Raw genomic sequence first — 21,657 nt, 5'->3', positions numbered from 1 at the left:
TTATATTATTCCGGCCATTGTTATGTTTCATCATACAATCCTTAAATGCAAAATAATATTTTTTTAAAAAATAATATATTCACTTTTTGAAAAAAAAAACATGCATTAATTTATTAATTTCAATATTCCAATTACATTATGTACTATCACCACTTATATTTCATAGAATTATAAAAAAATGGTTTTTTTGTCTAAATGAATTAAATAAATAAAAAAGTTACAATTAGAAGCTTTTAGAATTAAATTCAGGGAAATGTGAATTTAAATTTTAACAAATTTTTAGTCGAAATTTAAAAAATTTGATCCACTAATTGATATATTGATAGGTCAAATATTTAAATGATTATAGTTAAAATAAGCTTCTTTATGAGAGGAATCCAATGATTTCAATACCGCACAATTATGAAATCATTAAGGTACTTAAATATTTAAAGAATGATCTACGGTTGAAGAAATTAACACAAGCCATCCGGTAGAGTGATTTGTTGGAACATTTGTAAAGTCAGTGTACATTTTAATATGTTCTAACACGATTTGAAAAAGATAATTTGTTATATTTCTGCATTTGAGTCCTTATGTATGTGTATATGAATGTTTGTATGCATGAGTTTTTAAAGTGGGTCCCGAGGGTCCCGGGGGTCCCGGGAGTCTGTTTGGATGTTTGAAAAACTTGAAATTTTTCCAGTAGGGCGCCACTTTGCTGGGTTCAGCGGCACTGTAACACTGATGCTCTATAATTGTTTTTTTGCAAATTAATTATGTGCTTTGGCATCCGAAGGGCATAGTGGTGTCATGGGTTCCTAAAGGGGGTGTTGTGGCCTGCGTCGCGACGCCACCACAAATTTTAATATTTAAAATATATAAATTAACTTTTCATCTCATTTCTTTTCCTTAAGGGCTAACGGCTCAACACATATAGAGGAGGATTCTATAGAGATAAAGTATGTTTTTGTGCAACTTCGAATTCGATCCTTTTCCAGTCAATAGCCCAGTTCTAAAAGTTGTTTGAATAGAGGTATTTTTTATTTTGGCTATCTCAGTAAAAAAAAATCTAAAGTATCCAATTAAATTAATATTTCGATAAAAAAAATCTAAAGAATCAGAAGTTACAACATTTTGATCAGGAGCAACAACGGGAGTTTGCTCGTTGTCTATGAAAGGTAACTTTCTCCCTTTCGTGCGCTTCTTCGACCAAATCCCATAAATATGCATAACCTAACTAAATAATTATGATCAAAACTCGGTCATTCTCGGGTTTCTGGGTCAACCCAAACCTGACTCGGAATTTCAAACGAATCGAAAACTAGGACCCGAAAAATTTTCACACTAATGATGAATTGCTAGTATTGAATTTGAAACGAATCGAAAATTTTCGTGTTGAATTTGAGTTGGATTTTTGGGTCGTGTCCACTATTGACACCCATAAATTCAATACTAGCTATTCAACATTATTGCACTAATATTAAATAAAACTTTGCAAAATTTTTTTTTCATAATTGATGATTAGATCAACTAAAATTCTTTCAGATTTACCCTTCTAATCATAATATTTATCAATAAAAATATAAAATTTATGTTTATACTCACAGAAATAAAAATAAAAAAAAATTATTTTTGTTAAAAAAGAAAGAAAGAACATTATGCCGTTAACATGAAAACAAGAGAACCACACGTTAACTTCCGCGATCCTCGGCGCAACACACCAACAAGTTTAAAATAATAAAATATAGTAACCATCAAGTAGGGGTAGTTTCGTCCACAAGAAAAACAGAAAGACCCACTACATGTGGTCTGTGAGTCTATCCGACCGATAAAAAATTAAGAAATTTCAGAAAAGCAAAGAAATCTCTCTCTCAGATTTCTGCCCAAAAAAAGGCTGTGTTCGATTACGCCACGCCTCAAATCGTCTCCTTTCTATCTATTTCGTTTATATACACTTCCAATTGGTTCAGGTTGTCTTTGGCTCTTGGATCCGCTCAATTTCTAGGGTTTTCGCGAACTTCTTGCTCCAAAATCTTGAATTTTGGCGTCCGTTAGGGTTTCTATGAAGGAAGAGGTTTTGTGATGTTTACACCGCAGAGGAAGGGTTGGGCTGGGTTGGGCTTGCAGGAGAACGGTTCGGTGGTGCGGGCGAACCCTAGGAGTTCGTTGGGAGGGGTTCTTGGTCGGGGAAAGGGTGTGGTTGGGGCGGAGGAAACTCCAGTGCCGCCGCCCAAGGGGTTGTTGGGGGACAAAGATGGCGAACGGGCGGATATTGGTGTCGGTGGCAGTGGCTCTGAGGATTGGAAGAGGTTTAGGGAGTCGGGGCTTCTGGATGAGAAAGTGCAACTGAGGAGGGACAAAGAAGTGCTGACAGGGAGGGTTTCTGCGCTGGAGATTGAGGTTAGTGATCAAAGCTGTTTTCTTTTTTATGTTTGTGTTGTTCTTTTTGGACGGTGGCTACCGAGTTTTGATTATTCGAGTTTTTTTTTTATAATTTTTTTTATTCTAGTTATATCTAGAGTGCATTTGCTATTGTAAAGTAGGGAATGCTGTTTTATATCATTTCTCTCTTGCCTAAGTATAGGCGTCAATCTGAAATTTATAAATATTGTATAAACTGGTATCTATCTTTGGTTTGGTGTTAGCACTATTTTAGAAGCAGGCTACTTGATTAGAAGTGATAGATCTAAAGATAGCTTCATTGTTATGGATAGATAGTAGAACACTAACATCAAGATTTGTGAATTTTTAGACTAATCGCAAGTAGCACTGTTTTGATGAGCGCAATCATTGTAAAAAATAGAGAAAGCTTTGTGATTTTATCATACATTTGATGGTTATATATTCAGCGGTGCAATCTAAAAACACAACATTAGGATTGCAAACTAAAAATCCTCCTTATCATAAACATATACAAACACATATATAATATCATAATACTATAATACAACACCTTACAAGTTATATATTAAGAGAAGAAAGATACAGATGGGGCGGAAACCATGGATAGAGAAGAAGAGGTAGAAAACTGAGACGAAATAGTAGAGGGGAAGGGGAAAGGAGGCTATCTCGCAAGCTAAAACAAACCCGCAAGTTTACGTTCCAAAAATCATCACATATCTCTCTAAAATTGCCACAAAATAGCCCCATTTATAGGGGAAAAAAAGAAAAATATTTAATGCAAGGTAATTAAAGCACCACCCAAGCAACCTCTAGAAACTCCTCAAAAGTTGCAGTAAATAGGGAATGAAGGGAAAACAACCGAGGGGAAAATGAAGCATCAATATAGCAGCCAATGGGCACATAAACTGAAGGGACAACTGTCCAAACCAAAGGGACAACTGCCAATGGGAAAAACCGAGGAAAATAATGCCCATGAAGAGACAAACCAACAGCCAATGAACAGAAGCTGAAGGGATAGAGCACCTTGATTGCCTCAATTCTTCCATGGTGGAGAATTCTCATCTCCTTATGAGATCGTCTGCATAGAAGGTTGACTTTCACCATTTGCAGACTCCTTTGCATCTTGAGATGGAACTTCGGCCTGTTGAGCGTTTGGCTTTTCATTTTTTTGTTTTTGATTTTTTTAAAAAGAATGGAAGACATGACTTACATTCTAAAGCTCTGATACGAAATTGGTGCAACCTAAAAACACAAAATTAGGATTGCAAATTAAAAGTCTTCTTTACCATAAACATAGAAAAACTTATATATAATATCATAAAACTAGAATGTAACACATTACAACTTATATATTAAGAGAAGAAAGATACAATTGGGGCGGGAATCGTGGATAGAGAAGAAGAGGTAGAAGACCGACACGAAATAGTAGAGGGAAATGGTAAAGGAGGCTAGCTCACAAACTAGAACAAACCCGTAGGTTTACATTCCAAAAATTATCGCATATCATAGCTTCTAAAACTGCCACAAACAATCCCATTTATAGGGGAAAAAAGGAAAAAATAAAAATAATTAATACATGTAGTTAATGCACATCCCAAACAGCCAATAAGAACACCTAGAAAACTGTAGCAAACAGGGACCAAAGGGACAGTAGCTAAGGGGGAAAAACGAAGCATTCACATAGCATATAGGGGGGGGGGCTGAAGCAACAGTATAGCTGTCAAGGAGGGGGAAACTGAAGCACCAAGGGGTGAAATCGTAACATCCAGATAGCATCCAAAGGATAGCTTGATTGCATCATTCAGAGTGCTGCCTATACAATTTTTGGTAGAGTGATTATTACAAAAAATTAATTCCAAAAACATTCTCTTAGTATTTTGCCAATTTTTTCCAATTGAACATGACAACCTCCTTTCTTTCCCTGACTGAATCCGTGGACTATATGTTTTTCTTTCGATTATGATTCATTCCATTCCAGATCCTCCAACCTTCGTTCCTTCCTTGCCTAAATCCGTGGACGGCATGTTTCCATTTCTTCCATTGCCAATCATGCTTTAGCTACCCATCTTTCTTGCATTCTTTTACCCTCCCCTTAAATTAGTTGATAAATATCTACCATTTCTATTTTATTCAAAATGTTTTTGAATTTAGTATTGTAAGGCCCTTTTGTGAATATTTGAATTAGGTGACTGCTTGTTGAGGCATAAGTAGTGCAAATCAACTTGCTCTCTAGTTTTCACTTATGAAGTGTCTATCCACCTCCGCATGTTTAGTTCGATCATATTGTACTATATTATGTGCAATGTTGATAGTGTACTTGTTATCACAATATAACCTTATATGTCATTCTAATCTAATATCAAGTTCTTTTTAACTGCCTAAGATCACTGCTTCCTTGAGCAATTGCTCTGAACTCGGTTTTTGCACTTGAACCTAAACCAAAAGTTGTTTTGTTTAATCTCACAAAATTTCATCTGAATAATGTGCTATAGCATGAAGTTGATTTTCTATCATCAATGATCATACATAATCAACATTAATCTAGCCTAATAGTTTCATAGCTCTATGTTTTTTATCAGAGTGATAATCAATTGGCTCTCTAGTTTTTCTCTTACGAAGTGTTTATCCACCTTCACATATTTGATTTGATAATATTATACTAGATTGTGGGTAATGTTGATGGCATACTTGTTATCACAATATATCCTTTATGTCGTTCTCATCTAATCTCGAGTTCTTTTTAACCACCTAAGATCATTGGTCCTTGAGCAATTGCTCTAAACTCATGTTTTGCATTTGAGATTTGAGACCCCTAGTTTTTTTTTTTTTAATTTCCTCGAAATAATGTGCAATAGGCGAAGCTGATTTTCTATAATCAATGATTCACACATAATGAGCACTAATATAGCCTTATAGTTTCATAGCTCCATGTTTTTCATAATTCCTTTTCCAGCATTTGATTTGAAATAGCTGAGAACTCTATAAGTGGTTTGAAGGTATGATTCTTTTGATTCATGCATGAACAGACTTATGAGGCTCACCACCAATGCAATAGTTGGATGAATAGAGATGGGTAGATTAGTTTTCCACTAATCCTTGATTTATTCTGTCGATCTCTATTCATTCTTCATCAATGTCTAGTTTCTAGCTGGGTTCTATTTGAGTTTTACATGGCCTACAATTATCATATTTATTTCTTTTAATAGATCAATGCCATATTTTTACCGTGACATAAATATTCTTTTTCTAATTGAGCTACTTCGATGCGAATGAGATATTTAAGCTTGTTGATTTCTTTGATCTCAAAATTTTCCTTGAGATTTTTCTATAGTAAAATTTATTTTATTGCATGTAATAATTACATCAACATGTTGCGATGCTCCCTTCAATCACATGTTTTATAAATTGTGTATGATCTCTTTGGCTTTGCTAATGCACCATCATGCACATGACTTTTGTAAATGTCCCAAACTATGCCTTGGGATATTATTTCTATTTGTATAGGACCCTTTTTTAGCTTCCATACCTAATTATTTGAAAAAGTAGTTGTTAAATACTATTGTAGCATCCATTTCAACTTTTTCCACATTACTATGCAAAAATGTATTCTTCGTATCATATTGTTGCATGAACCATCAAAATTTAACATCCAAAGAGATCATGATATGAATAGTATTCAGTTTTACAATTGATGCAAATGTTTTATATCTTTATATTAGTCTTTCCATCTGATTTGTATATCATTTTGCTACTAACCTGGTTTTATGTCTTTCTAATTTTCTATCACCTTTATATTTCAATGCAAAAACCTTCTTACATGTTATAAATTTTTTACTTTTGGTAACTCAACTATCTTCCCATTATGACTTTTTCCTAGGGCATTCATATCTTATCTTTTGATTTTCTTCCAATTCTTGTTTCTTAAGAACACATTAGGATTTGTGAAACTTTCTTTGCTAGTATAATGAAAATGACTTATGGGAAGAATATGTTTCCTTGTTTTATTGTGAGTGCAAAGTCTTTTGCTAAATTTTGAAGCAGCTTCATGAGTTTTTGAAGTTATGTTTTTTAACCTTAAAGTTTTCCTTTAAATTTTGGTTTCTTTAATGCTAGTTCTGTGTGTTGTCTTCATTGAATCTTCACTTTTGATGCCTTGCATTTTTAACTATATTTCCTTTTAATATCTGCGCAATGTTATTTGTAAGTTTAGTTGTTTACCCAACTTCTGTGCAGCGTGATGAGTGCTTATACAACATGGGTCTTCTTCTTATTGAAAAGAACGAGTGGTCCTCACAAATTGAAGAATTGAGACAAGCCTTGGCAGAAGCACAGGAAATCTTGAAGAGAGAAGAGGCAGCACACATTATTGCTGTGTCAGAGTTGGAGAAGCGTGAAGACAATTTGAAGAAAGCTTTGGGGATTGAAAAACAATGTGTGGTGGATGTATGGAAGAATTTTTTGCTGAATTCAAGCGAACAAGATATATAAATCTTCCTGTTTATTATCCTTTTCATAGTTGACTTTGTAATAATGTCATTTTGTGATTCATGCAGCTAGAAAAAGCATTACGTGAGATGCGTGCTGAAGTTTCGGAGACCAAGTTTATATCCGAGAATAAATTAGCTAATGCACATGCACTTGAGGCCAGCCTTGAAGAGAAACAATTGCAGATCGAATCAAAATTACATGCTGCAGATGCGAGGCTTGCAGAAGCAAATCGGAAGAACTCTGAATTGGACCGAAAATTAGAGGATCTTGAGGCTCGGGAACGGAAAGCGCAAAGGGAACTTTCTTCTTTACACACTGAGTATGCATTTTGCATTTCACTTGTATAAAGTCTTTATGCAGTACTTTAAGTGGCAGGGGTATTCCTCTCTTAATTATTTATTTCTCTTTAATTTATCAATGAACTTAGGCGGAAAGCATTTGAAAATGATCTCTCTAAACAGCGGGATCATTTACTGGAGTGGGAAAAGGAGCTGCAGGAAAAACAAAGAAGGCTTCTTGATGAACAAAGACTTCTTAATGAGAGGGAGGAGAGGGCAAATGATTTAGACCTGATTCTCAAGAAGAAGGAAGTAGAGGTTGAAGAAGCAAGAAAAAAGATTGATGTCACTAGTAGTACTCTCAAAAGTCAAGAGGATGATTATAAAGTAAGACTAAGGGCTCTGACTATGAGAGAGAAGGTTAGATTCTATCAAATCTTATTTTGCAACAATTACTTGTTATATGTTATGTCATGCAAGTTAATGGATATGCACTTCCTCTATGTTTTAATGCAGGGTGTTGAGATTAAGAGTTCAAATCTCGAGAAAAAAGAGAAAGACCTAATGGAAGTAGAAGAAAAGCTTAATGCTAGAGAAAGAGTGAGCCCCTTAAGTGCTTGAAACTGAAAAAATGGCTTAAATGCACATATGCTTAGCTTAATTATTTTTTAAATGCTAATGTTAAGATAAACTTTTTATTGTAAGATGGGCCTGAATAAATAGTTAGGTTACCCCAGTATGATTTGGAATGCCATTGGTTCCAATTTAGTAAACAACCTCGAGAAGGCTTAAGGCTGCTTTCATCAATCCTAGACACGACATGGCAAAAGCCTTCTACAAAGTGTACCTTTCATCAGCTACAATATTTATAGGAATAGGATTTATGCTATATTATATTGAAACTCTGCTTTAATATTTTTCTTTTAGTCAGTTGAGGTAGGCAGCTTAAGCATGCTTTAGTTGGCCAGTTTTCTTTTCTCGTCTTAAATTAACTACTTTTTTTGCTTGTTCATAATTGTATTTCTTTTTATGCTGTCTAGGTTTGTTTCATCTTCCTTTTTAATGTATGGCGCTCCTTCAATATTTTTTTTTTGTGGAGCAAGAGCTTGACTTATACTATTTTGTATTTTGTAGCTTTTGACTACATTTTAATCTTGATAACATACTTTAGATGTTTATATTTCCTTAATTCTAAGTTAATTTCCCAATTAATTAACAGGAAGAGATTCAAAAGCTTTTGGATGAGCACAATGCAATCTTGGATGCCAAGAAACAAGAATTTGAGTTGGAGATGGCTAAGAAAAGAAGATCCTTTAATGAAGAGGTTAAAAACCATATGGATATGTTGGGCAAGGATAAAAATATAGTCAGATGCAAAGAGGAACAGCTTCTCAAAAGAGAAAATGCGTTAGAGATTGAAGCTGATGAGTTAAAAAATAAAGAAAAGGACATCGACTCAAAATCAAAAGCATTGAAGGAGTGGGAGGACTCCCTAAAAACTGATGAAAAATTGTTGCAAGAACAAAGGAAGCAAGTACTCAAGGATTTCAACGAGATAGAAGCCTCTAGAGCTAAACTTCATAATGAGAAGATAGCCATTGAAGCCGAGGTTCAAAAAGTTATCTTTGAGAAGGAAAATCTCAAATTAACGCAGGAAGAGAAAGAACATCATCTCAAGTTGCAAAAAGAGTTGAAGCTGGAGAAAGATGAGTATCAGATGATGATGGAGTCCCTTGAAAAGCAAAAGGAGGCGTTGAGACAGGAGAGGGAGATGTTTGAGAGGGACTGGGAGGTGCTGGATGAGAAAAGGGTGGCGTTAGAAGCAGACTTAAAACAACTATGTGCTGAAAGAGAGAAGCTTGAGAAATGGAGACACACTGAAGAGGAGAGACTTAAACATGAAGTCCTGGAGGCCAGAGCTTCCATGCATCGGGAGCTTGAAGATCTCAGATTGAAGAAAGAAACATTTGAGAAGATCATTGCTCAAGAGCGAGCTGGGGCTCGTGCTGACATTGACAGTGAACGAGCTGATTTGTCTCGTGAGTTTGAACTGTTTAAGCATGGGCTTGAGATGACTGGGCAGAGAAAGCAGGATGATGCCGAGAAGAAGTTTCAAGAGAAGAAGAATGAGTTTGAAATGTGGAGGGAAGTGGAATTAAGTCGAATCAAATCTTCAATTGAGTCAAATGATCTAGAATTTAGAAGGCTGGAGATGCAACAAAAACAATTGCTAAGGGACAAGGAACAGTTCTCAGATCAGAGACGAAAAATAGAAGCAGATCGACAAGAAATTCAAAAGGACATTGACACTCTTCTTAGGTTAAGCAAGAATTTGAAAGATCAGCGAGAAGAATTTGCAAAAGAGAGAGAGAATTTTCTGTCTGCAGCTGAGCAATGCAAGACCTGCCATAACTGTGGTGTTCCAATTAATAACGTTGATCAACTTGTTCTTCAGCCGCTAGGAGCTACTGTGGATTCTGAAGAAGTTCTATTGCCAAGCCTTACAGATGGCTTTTTAGAAGAGCATGCAAAAGGTGGAAGTCCGGATTTGTCACATGGGGGTCCTGTTGCTGGATCAGCCAATTCAGGTAGCCAGATGAAACGCTGGTTTCAAAGATGTGCTAGTCTGTTCAAGATCTCCCCAAGAAATAATGTACATTCACCCACTGAAGATCACAATGAAACTTCATTTGGTGAGCGACTTGATAAGGTTGCTTTTGAGGATGCTGACTATGAACCTGCACCGTCTGCCTCTTTTGAAAATCAGATGGCTCATGTTGATAGTGGAGATGTGGTGACTGGAGAACTTGTCAGAGTAGATAATGCAGAAGATGATGCAGAAGCTTCTTTAGATGGAGCCAATAGCTCCATGGATATTGTGAAGATAGACTCTGATGATGGCTCACAAAAGACTGCGGCAGTTACGGATGGCATGAATAATGAAGTAGAAGGATCTTCTATGCATGCTGAGAAGGATTTAAAGCCGGAACCCTCTAAGCAGGGGCAGCGACATCAGCCCAACAGGAGAGCAAAATCGGCCATTCGGCGAACCCGCTCTGTGAAAGCTGTTGTTGAAGATGCCAAGGCTATTCTCGGAGAAGTTTATGAAACAATGGTTGATGAGAAACAAAATGATAATGCTAAAGATTCCCAAAACATTCCTAATGAGAACCCAGAGGCATCAGTAAAGGCTGATCGAGCAGTAACTGGTAAAAGGAAAAAAAGGCGTTTGAGGGAAGTGGAACCAGAGGATAGTGAACCTCTTTCTGAGAGTGTATCTATTGGGGGACGCCCTAAAAGGCAGCAGACTTCTTCACGGCCAACTACCCCTGGAGAGAAGCGCTACAATCTGAGACGCTCTACTGTGTAAGCATCAATTTTTCTTTTTTTACTTGTATGCTTCTTTCCTTTGTATTTTTATTCTGTTTATTTAGATAAATTACATGGTTCTTAAAGCTTTGTCCGGAAACAGGTGATATTTGTATGCAATTAAATTATTTCAGGGAAATGTTCTTTCAATAACGTAGACATTGTATATATTTTTGTAAATATTACAATTTGAACTCTTTTTCTTTTGAAATTGGTACTTGCATTCTTCTTAGTATTAGATTTGATGCTTCTTGTGATATTATAAATAACAAACTTGTAGGCATTTTTAAATCCGATTCCATTTAAAATTTCTTAGCTACCTATGTTGGTAGCTTTGACTTTTGGGCCTGTTCTATTGCTTCATCTCTAGACTCTACGATAGTGCTTGCGGTGAGTTGCATAATTTGACATTTAAGCTGTCTAGTTTAACGTCATTTTTTATAGTTGCTGGGTATGTGTTAGCCTTTTAATGGCTTGATTTGTACCATCTATTGTCTGGACAAAAAAATTAATCATTTTATATGTTCCATCAGAATGTTGTTTGCCTGCTTGTGAATAGCCTAAATACATAATTGGGCATTCGAATACTTCCTAAATTTCTTCTGCCATTCCTCTGCATTCTATTACTCTATTTTCTAGAGAAAGAGTCTGAGTTACCCTGTATTTACTCTTTTTTCTAGAGTGAGGGAGGTGGAAGGGAGTGGGAGTGAGAGTTTTATTATTTAAAAATAAGGTGCTATGATGTATACTATTCACATATGATACTTCTAATAGGTGAAATCGAAAATTAGGTACCATGATGTATATATCATAGATAGTTTTAATAGGCTAGACCTCTACTTATGAGTGGAAAGTGAGAATAATTTGCAGAAATGCTTTGATAAGTGACCTAATAATTAGGAGATCAAAGAATGAGTATATGATATGCAATTTTATTGAGTGTGAAATTGATAGATGAATCTACAACAACAATATCAAGCATTTATTCCACATGAATTCTTTTTTTTTTTAATTGTGTAAGGTTGTGAAAATCGGACCGGACATAAAACTAGAAAAAGGAGAGGTTCAGGGTTCAATGGTTCGATTGGGTTTGAGCTGGGGTTGAACCGGATAATGTAATAAATATGAGTATAAATTTTTTACTAAAAAATAAATTGAATTCATACATTTATCTTATGTAACTTTAAATTTAATTCATATTTAATATAATTTTAGTTTATATATAAATTTAATATAATAATTATTAATTTATGTTATATGTTTATATCTAATTTACACCTATAAATTATAAATTAAATTCATATCATAAATTTACATGATTACATCTATAAATTATCAACGTTAGTCATTAGATCATCTATTATTAATAACTAAATAATTACTCTTTTATAATGTATAAATGAATGATAAAAGGATCAAAATGGTCCCTTTATTCTTTATGAAGGACCAAAATAATCCCTAGCTATATTAAAAGATAATTTTGGTCTCTCGTATCTTTGAAGATGAATCAAAATAGTCCTATGGTGTGACTTTTTTTGTTCCTCTTTAAAGAGTTGAGGACTATTTTGATCTTCCTAAAAAGTTATGAGACCATTTTGGTCATTTTCTCATAATTAATAAGTAAATTAAATATTGTTATTTTAAAAAAATGCTTTTTACATTATAAAAATTAATTAAAAAATCCGTTTAAAAATAAGTATTATATGTTGTAAACTTAATAATTTCAATTTATTTAGTTCCACATCACTTGGGGCACAATAACTTGGTATTGTTTATATTGCATTTTGAATTTATTTCTTGTTTGAACTAACATAGAGTGATGAAGCCATATGAGATGCTTTGTTGGAATTTTTTTGACAAATAATTGTTTTAAAAAACTGAAATAAATTAAATTATAAATTAATATGTTAAAGGTAATATTTTATTCTAAATATATTAAGTTAATTTATGTTATTATTAAGTTAAATTATTGAACCGGCTGGTTCAAAGGAATTGGTTCATCTGTTTGTTGGTTGAATCGATAGTTTTGGCTGGTTCATTTTGGTTTGATGTGAAACCGAGTTTTATAATAGCCCAAATCGGCCTTACGACTGGTTCAAGGTTGAACCGGCTAGTCTGGTTCGATTTTCAAAAGCTTGTTATTATGTCTTGTTAAGAGTCAAATTTTCATTTAAATATAATTAAAAAAAATTTCTAGTACTTTTTAACCAAATTTTTTTAAGTTTGCCTCTATCTTTCTTAACATAAGCCAATCTAGTACATCCACTATCCTAACTGGGTCATCAGAAGGCCGACGTTTTATGTGACCAAACCATCTATAGCGACTCTCTCTAATCTTATATGCCACTGGAGCTACTCCAACCTTTTCACGTACATTGTCGTTCCGCATTGTCTCTAATAATGATGCCACTCATCCACCCGAGCAACCTCATCTCTACAAGACTTAACTTAATTTTATGCTTCTCTTTTAATGATCAATATTTTGCACCATAAATAGTGCAAATCTCACCACCATCTTATAGAGTTTTCCCCAAAGTTTGAGGGATACTTTTCTGTCACACAATAAACCCATTGCATTTCTCCACTTCAATCATCCAACTTTAATTCTACTAATAATATCCCAATCTATTTTACCATCACTTTGAATAATAAACCTGAGATATCTAAAACATATAATCTTTTTAATGACTTGATTGCCCAAAATTACAATCCTCGCACAAGATCTATTACTATTAAAATTACACTCCATGTATTTGGTTTTAAATCTACTCAAACGAAAATCTTTAGACTCTAAGGTTGACCTGCATAATTCAAGTTTTCCTTCAACTCTCTATTTTTGTAAAATCTTTTGATATTTGTGGTTGAAAAATTTATGTATGTTGGATTTATTTTTTATAGAAAAATAAGGATTTAAATGAGGTTATGACTTCTAGAGTTAATTTAAGGTGATTAAAATGGATGCTTCTTAGGTACATTATGCGATGAGAATGGTATTGAGACTTTTAAGGCAAATTTTACAAAACAACAATTATGGTTGATACGTTATATGAATGAATGTTTTGTAATAAAGAAGTCATTGATAACCCAATTTAGTGTAGCAAGAATGAGAATTTTAAATTTGGATGTGTGGAAAAATTATGAAGGATATATTTAAAAATATTTATATGAGAGGAATTATAGGAGTTGCACCTCAAGTAGTTGAAAATAGATGCAACTGATTTAGATTTCTATAGAAAGGTAGATGATGCACCACTAAGATAGATAACATTAGTGTGAAATAGTTAAGAAGGAAAATTAGTGGACCAAAGGTAATATGGATTTACTTGTGCCAAAATAGTCACACAATTAACACATTGAACAATACTCTGTATGAATGAACAAATAAGGAGGATTCATTAATCCATCCCTGAATAGTTGGATAAGGCTATTGATTTTAAAATGACATCATGGAAAATGATGCGTTATAAACACATAATCATATGTGCTACTCTCCTTTGCAATGTTTAGAGCCAACATGATTTTTTGAATTAGAAATTTATTGGAGAATAAGGCAATGGAGGAGCGGGGATAGAGAAACTAAGTGATATGAATTGTGTTTATCTGATATGCCTTGTTGTTCACATTGTTTACTTTGATGCATTTTATTTGTTAAACTTTTTTGGGTCTTGTTCTCGTATAATTTTATTTCACTTGGTTTATTACTTTATGTCAATTAGCATTGTATGTATTATATTTTTGGAAAACCATTCGATCTAGGGATTACCTATTCAAACATAGTAACAGTCATCGGCACTGGGATTGTATGCTGTCTTATCCCTATCAGCATTAACATTTCATCCTTCATAATGATGTTTGCAGAGATCTTGTTTTGATGACTTGGACCTGGGATCTTGAGATGGGAAAATAAAAAAAAAATAATTTTTAAATTAGATGGATTTACTAATTTATCTGTTAAATAAACTATAATTATATTTAGAGGCAGCAGCATTCAAATTTAGTACAAAATGTCAATGTTCACTTTAGTTGCCTTGAAAGTATATGTATTCTTTAGGCTCTACTACAGCTGTTGTTCTATAGATTTTGCTATAAAATTCTTAGAGTAGAATTTGAAAGAATTTTCTAGAACTTTATTAGTTTATTCTTAATATTTCTCCGCAGTTTGATATTTTTAGAATAGCTTGTTGATAATATATTACTTTGTTAGCAGCAAATCCTTTCATTTAAGCCCCTTTTTATGCAGATTTGGCAATCACATCGGTCTTATTTGATCTGAGGTTTCTAGTAAGCTGTAATTGAAGTTCCGGAATCATATGATGTGTTAACTCTGCAAAAAAAAGCGCCTTTTGTAGTAGAACAAAAAACTTTGGCTTGGGGCACTATACCGCATGATATTATTTATAGAAAAGTTGATGCTGTCTTTTTTGCGGTGTTGATTTTTTATAAGATTAAGATAACCGTTAACCATATTTAAATTGTACTTAATTTTTTTTTTTTTCAGTGCAAGTTCTGCTGCAACATCTCATGGAACATCACATCAGACTGGAGCAACCAATGTTGGGAAACTTGAGCTGTTACATGAAAGCAATATTGTTGAGGGTGGTCAACCAGTAAGCAATAAGGGGGAAGGCGGCCAACAAGAAAGCAATATTGAACAAGCAAGCAATAGGACAGAGTGTGGTCAACCGGTAAGCTATAAGGTGGAGGGTAGTCGACCGGTGAGCAATGAGGTGGAGGGTAGCCAACAAGAAAACAATATCTTTGAGGATGGCCAACCAGAAAACAATATCACAGAGGGTGGTCTTGGTTCAGAAAGAAACTCTTTCCATGATCCACAGCCATCTCGTTGGTTCGAAAACTCAGAATATGTGCTGCCCAAAGATGCTGTTGACAGTGCTATGGAAGTTCAATCTGAAAAAATTGTTCAGGTAACCAAGGTATGATTAAGTGAAATGATATTTTAGCCTTTGTTTTTTCTTTGAAATGCTGACCTTTCTGCAGTTTTCTGTTATTATTTATCAATCATTTCTTTTTTTAAAAGAAATTGTCAACCTGGTTCTGGTTGGTCAGCATTTCTTTTTTTTTTTTGTTTTTGTTTTTCATCTTGAAGTATCATTAAATACATCTGTTTATAAGTATTACATGGCATCTGAGATATGTTAGCCAAATTTCGCAGTGGATAAATTTCTTATTTGGATGGTTTGAAAATCATTTAAGCTATTATTTAGGTTGTTTGTGTTATTTTATATGTTTTCAATCTTTTGGTCAATTTTGAAGTTTTTTTTTAGTTTGTATTTGTCAACTAAGAGTGGAGTATCATTACGCTTGGGATAATTGGAGTCATTGTGCATGACACGTGTGATGTGGTTCGCTCCATTTTTAAAAAAAGTTCTAAAATTGCATAGCAATGAAGAAGATATTAATAAAGTAATAATTCAAGAGTTAAGAGGTAAATGACGATAGATGTTCATCCAACACATTAAAAAAACGTCAATATTAACCAATAAGTTCTAAAAACAGAGTAAGTTTTAGTGCTTTCAAAATATAGAAAGTTTCATATTCATAAAAATATATTCTACACTAGACATATGATCCTTAATTAGTATCTTCATTCTCACATTATGATCCTCGCAGACAAAATGAAGAACATCACCATCTTGACCCCATACATGATAATCCTCTCATCTATTTCATCTTCAACAACTAGTGTTTGGGCCTAAGCAAAGAAGATGCACATTTCTTTTTCTTTTTTGAAAGAATTTAGAATATTTTGGTTATTTAAGTTATTTTAAATGCTTTCAGTATCATGTTCATTTTTAAAAGTTATTTTAGTTTATAGTTGACTAAAAATGGAGCATCATTACGTGTGATTATTGGATAGCACAGTTTGGCATGGTTCATTCTATTTTTTAAAAAGGTGCCAATTTCGCATAACAATGAAGAATATACTAGTTAAGTTACTATTCAAGAGTTAGATAAAGGACATAAGATGTCCACCCAACAAATTAAAGTAAATGGCACTGTTAACCAACAAGTTTAAAAAACAATGCAAGTTCAGTTATGTTCATAAAACTATTATCTAAGCTAGACATATAGCCCTTAATCTTTATCCACATTCTCCTTATTATCATTCTCACAGTCAAAATGAACATCATCACCATCTTCATCCCCAAAATGAACATTATCAATTTCATCTTCTTAAACTAGTGTTTGAGCATGAGCAAAGTAGATACACAATTCTTTTTATTTTCTTTAGAATAATTTCAATATCATCACAGCACTAACTAGCCACCCCTAATGTTAGGTTGTCTTCAACAAACACCAACTATCATCTTCAATAATCTACAAACACCAACCACCATCTTCAATAATCTCATCATTTAAAATTTCAATCAACCATTGATTGACATAATCAATGTCATGTAAAAAAATTGGGTCAATAGTGTCATGCTGGTTGTAGCACAGATCTGAGCGATATTGCATTTCTCTTATTCCAAATTCTCGTGCCAACTATGCTCCAACTTGTTTCATATGAACATGCAAAGTATGTTAAGATTATTTTATTAGAAACTAAAATGTACTTAACAAAAATTTTGTAAGAATTTTTAAAGTATATTCAAGTTTAGAAATGCTTATTTGTTTAAACATGCGCTAATTACATTTACACTTGGATGCACTATATGTGTGAGGTTAGACACTGCCGTCGTAGATTTTTGCTAAGTTGGAGTAAATGAATCACATGGCAGCCATCAATTGATTTCATGCATAATTGCAAATATTTTAAATTTTGTATAATTATTATCCATATAGAAAAATAATGATTAAGAAAGAATAAGTTATAAAAACTTTAATTTATTTGGTGCTTAAGTGGATCATTGCTGAATGCTATTGAAATATTAAGAGCCCTTCAACTTCACCCTCCTATAGACGTTCAACTCACCACTTAGTTTATTTCTCTCCTCACTATCACAAGCCATTATTTTGTTGCATGAATTGTAATTTTCTATAATTTTTTAATTATTTACCATTGTTGGATTGTTATAGAAGTACTGTAGATTTAAGAAATGGCCAGTTGCATGCAAAGGTTGATGTTGTTGAACTTCTCATCCAAATGTGATATTTGACTGAATTTCTCTTTTACCTTCTTGTTCATGCACTATGTGATTTCATTTTTCACGTGTGAGGACCACAAAGAAATTTTTTGGCATTCCTATGCCCCAAACAAGATATTTCTTATGCATTGTTATTCCAACATTAATTATCTTGCCATAAAGTGTACACTTTACAGTATTCATATTCTTGTTAGGAGGAAAAGCATACTTTTGTGTTGTTTCCTTTCGTGTTTGCATATGGAGAAGGATTGCCTTCAGGCATTTCTAATTTGGTACACCGAAATTAATAATAAAACATTAGTTGATTGCAAAAATTGTAGTAGATCATATATATATATATATAGTACAAAATTTAAATAAAGTAGGAGGAAGAATTAGTTCTAAAGCATGTCCAAGTACTAAAAATGCAAATTGAAAACATAATAAAGAAGAAAATTTGAAAAAAAAAGAAGCCTACGCTGAACGAGAAAAAGCAAAAAGAGGGGAAGAAAAGGAAATGAGAAATAAGAAGTCAAGTGAGGAGAAAAAGGCTAGATATGAGGTTGAACTGCTGTAGCTAGAGTTGTTTTTGGGATTGGGATTGAGCCTTATTCTCGTGGATGAAACAAGGAGGAAAATGGTGCAGATTTGTCTTTTATTTTGAGTAACAATTTGGTTCTGTTAATAGGTTAATAAATGGTAATTTTTATTATTAAAAAGGTATATTAAAAATTTAAAATGGTCATATGGCACGTGCCATGTACTTTGTGTAGACTATGGCTTCGTTTGAGATGGCTTTCTTACTGCTTCTTAAAGCAGTTTTCTAGTACAAAAATTAAAATTTTTATGCTAAAAAATTACTTTAAGAAGCAGAAAGAAAGTCATCCCAAACGAAGCCTATATGAGCAGATGAACCGTGTCATTTTATCCTCATTTGCATCATCACAGCTATGGCGCATGCCTGCTCGCACCAATGCTAGCAATGTTTTAGTTTATTTTGTTGTTGTTCTCGTATTTTTCATGATGCTTTGGATAAAATTTTCTTAATATTTACTCTATTTTCTAATTTTTTCCAACTCCACCTTTTTATCTTATTGTAGTTCATGTATTGTTGCGCGGTTATCTATTTTCCTTTTCATGATGATTCATGTCTTTAGGTGTTAATGGAGTGTCAACTTGCATGTCCAGATTAGCCTGGGAGGAAGTTGGGGATATACCTTATGTGTATTTCTAAGATTTCTTTCGAGCCTATCAATAGAACTCAAATGAGAGGAATTAGGGATGGCATTTTACTGAACTGTTATCTTATGCATATTTTTATCTTTTCTGGTTCTTTTATGGTTGTTTGGAAACTTTAGGTGTTACCCACTTATTGATATTATTATGGCATGTCAAGCAGCAGTTTCAGGGTTTAAAATTCAAATATGATAGTGGACCTTACCATTTACATCTCTTGGGAATATATACTGAACTCCTGATTTTCTAGAGGGAAAGCAGTGGCATACCAGATATTTGTTTCAGAATTTGAATTCCGATGTAGTCATGATAGTAAATTTACAGATGGAACACTGTTCCTTTTCTTGGGAGAAATTATTCTCTGCGGAGACCAATGGAGACCAATCAGAATATGTTACGTCAGCGGTACCGAGCACATGGGTGACATGACGCATTCTGATTGGTCTCCGAACGACATTTGTTGTCTGCACAGAATAATTAATCATTGGCTTGAGGATCTCGGTTCAACTGCTTGCTTGCCTCGCTTTTCTTTTCACCATGAGAAAACATAATGGAAAATGGTTGAGCATTCCTTTCATTTAGGTTGGAAATCATTTAACTAGCTAGGCTATCAATATCATTTTATATTTTTTGGGCCTTATAATCTTTTTTTTTTTTAATGAGGGAGTTAGTAATATATTAATAATTTGCTATTTCATCTGAATCTTCAATTCTGCCTTTCCCATCTATTTCTTTAGTATCGTCAATGTTGCTAAGTTCATTTATATATATGACATTCTGAGTTATGTAATACAGCTTTTGGCATGGACAAAATTCTGATCTTCTAAACTAGCTGATATTAGGGGTGTAAACGAGTTGAGTTGAGTCGAGTTTAGGCCTTATCAAGCTCGGCTTGTTAGTTGGAAAGCGAGCTCGAACCCGAGCTTGAGCTCAAACTCGAGCTCGTCCCACTGTAAACGAGTTTGAGCCGGCTCGTGAGCCATGGACGGGATTTTTAAAACTTAGACAGGCCAGCTGATATCTACCGTATGTTACATTTTGAATGATGAGCTATTGCATCATGCATGATGTAGTTTCATGAGTTCTTTAACTAAGGATATGCCAATACTCACTTCTGTTTGTCTCCTACTTGCGTGTGTTGCATATTGCTTATAATCATCTGATATTCTAATACTTTAATGCTGCTTTTATTTGCAGTTCCCCTCTTAGTTTCCTCCCTATTATGCTTGTTGACATTAGTTGGAGCCTGATGGAATGAAATTATCTCTACATATCACATCAGTGTTCCCTGCCTTCTGACATAATTTTCCTTTTGTTTTCAGTATAAAACCCAGGAAGTACATGATGATAGTATCATTGTCAAGTCGGTCAAGTTCATCGAGCAGATTCAAGATAGGAAGGAAGTAGATGGAGATAACGGCATTACCGTCAAATCGACCGAGTTCATCGAGCAGATTGCAGAAGATGGTGATGAAGTAGATGGAGATATTGATATTCTCAACAATTCAGCCGAGTTCAGCGAGCAGGTCGCAGAAGATGGTGATGAAGTAGATGGAGATGCAGCTACAGCTACTCCTTCAGATTGGAGTTCTGAGGATGAGGATGAGTACTCTAAGAAGCACAATGCTTCCATAGGAAAAAAGCTATGGACTTTCTTCACCACATGATGATGATATGAAGCCTTTATTCTCCAAGTGTAATGAAATATCCTCAGTTTATGACTTTGATTTGTTTTTAACCCTCTCAGAAGGTTTTTTATCCTACCTTGAGTAAGGTGTATTGCTAGTACTAACTACTACTATGTCTTTTTATTTTCTTCATTACATGTTAAATAGGCATATTGGTCTGAAGCAACAGACCTTCCATTTGTCAAAATGTACTGGTTTGTTGTTCTTGTTCCTCAGCTGTAGCTTTAGTTTTCTGATCTAGGAAGCATGATTTGTGAGTATAAATTTACTAGTATTCTGGAGGTTTATGTATCCATTTATCCCTCCATCTTATGAAATATTTTATGGAGTCTTGTAACTCTAAATATTTTTTTATTTGTGGCCATTATTGCAGTGATTTCTGGTTTTATCAAAGTGAACAAATCATGTATGAATGTCATATGATATATTTGCTAATGTGCTGATTTAGATTTTGTTTGGGATTGCTTTATTATTATTTTTTAAAGTGATTTTGTAGTAAAAATTTATAGTTAAAAAAAAATATATAGTAAAGCTGTTTTAAAAAATAATAAAGAAGCTGTCTTAAATAAAACCTTCATAAAATGAAGTTGATGCCAAGAAAATAAATTAGAGTTTATGATATTTCAAAAATAAATAATAGAAATATTAGATGGTAGTCATAATTAAATTTTATTTGGGACAATTTTCAAAAATTAAATTTTTAATAATTTTTTTATATTAAGAAATGATAAAAAAAGTACCTCAAATGAAGCCTAAATGAAAGTTATTTTTTATTGAGACTGAACATTATTCATTGGGAGTACATAGCAAGGCCTACTCCATAGGATCATATCTTCAAATCTATGGAATTGAGATCTAATGGTCAGAAGTGGTCAATTAAAAAGTTCTAATTAAATCCCAACTGCTCATTTTGTACAACTTTTAAGGCATATTAATTCATTCATAAAGTACAATTTTAAGAGATCAAATAAGCTTCCAATGGCACTTCCTCTTTCTTCTACTATCTTTTCTCCTTCATCAATGGTTTCTTCATGTAGTTCTTATTCTTTTCTTTTCTTCGTTCTTCTCCTTCTATTTCCTTTTCACATCTCTCGATGCGAGTGTCGTTTTTTCCCTATCAAATTT

The 21,657-nt window shown here is 33.6% G+C and overlaps 1 protein-coding gene across 2 annotated transcripts; it reads left to right on the top strand.

The window, feature by feature from the left end:
* Positions 1–1,814: 1,814 nt before the first annotated feature.
* Positions 1,815–20,896, top strand: LOC110102645 (protein CROWDED NUCLEI 1). Of its 2 annotated transcripts, none has more exons than XM_020831079.2 (8): positions 1,815–2,382; positions 6,619–6,828; positions 6,939–7,192; positions 7,301–7,571; positions 7,668–7,751; positions 8,371–10,517; positions 15,019–15,445; positions 20,167–20,896. In XM_020831079.2, exons 1-8 carry the CDS (start codon positions 2,065–2,067, stop codon positions 20,509–20,511), a joined length of 4,056 nt encoding a protein of 1,351 aa, XP_020686738.1. In that variant the 5' UTR covers positions 1,815–2,064; the 3' UTR covers positions 20,512–20,896. The 2 variants fall into 2 exon arrangements, with proteins under 2 accessions (XP_020686738.1, XP_020686736.1); XM_020831077.2 differs by having other exon boundaries at positions 15,019–15,454.
* Positions 20,897–21,657: the final 761 nt, after the last annotated feature.

Source organism: Dendrobium catenatum, unplaced genomic scaffold (assembly GCF_001605985.2).
Source record: "Dendrobium catenatum unplaced genomic scaffold, ASM160598v2 fragScaff_scaffold_1608, whole genome shotgun sequence".
NCBI classification, from domain to species: Eukaryota; Viridiplantae; Streptophyta; class Magnoliopsida; order Asparagales; family Orchidaceae; genus Dendrobium; species Dendrobium catenatum.
Note: the sequence above shows the minus strand (reverse complement) of the source record. Positions and strands in the feature narration are given on the sequence as shown.

Bases quoted from the DNA above. Each gene is read 5' to 3' on its own strand.
- LOC110102645 (XM_020831077.2), top strand. From the start codon at position 2,065: ATGTTTACACCGCAGAGGAAGGGTTGGGCTGGGTTGGGCTTGCAGGAG. The intron at 10,518-15,018 runs GTAAGCATCAAT...TTTTTTTTTCAG, and splicing joins AATCTGAGACGCTCTACTGT to TGCAAGTTCTGCTGCAACAT. The intron at 15,455-20,166 runs GTATGATTAAGT...TTTTGTTTTCAG, and splicing joins AAATTGTTCAGGTAACCAAG to TATAAAACCCAGGAAGTACA.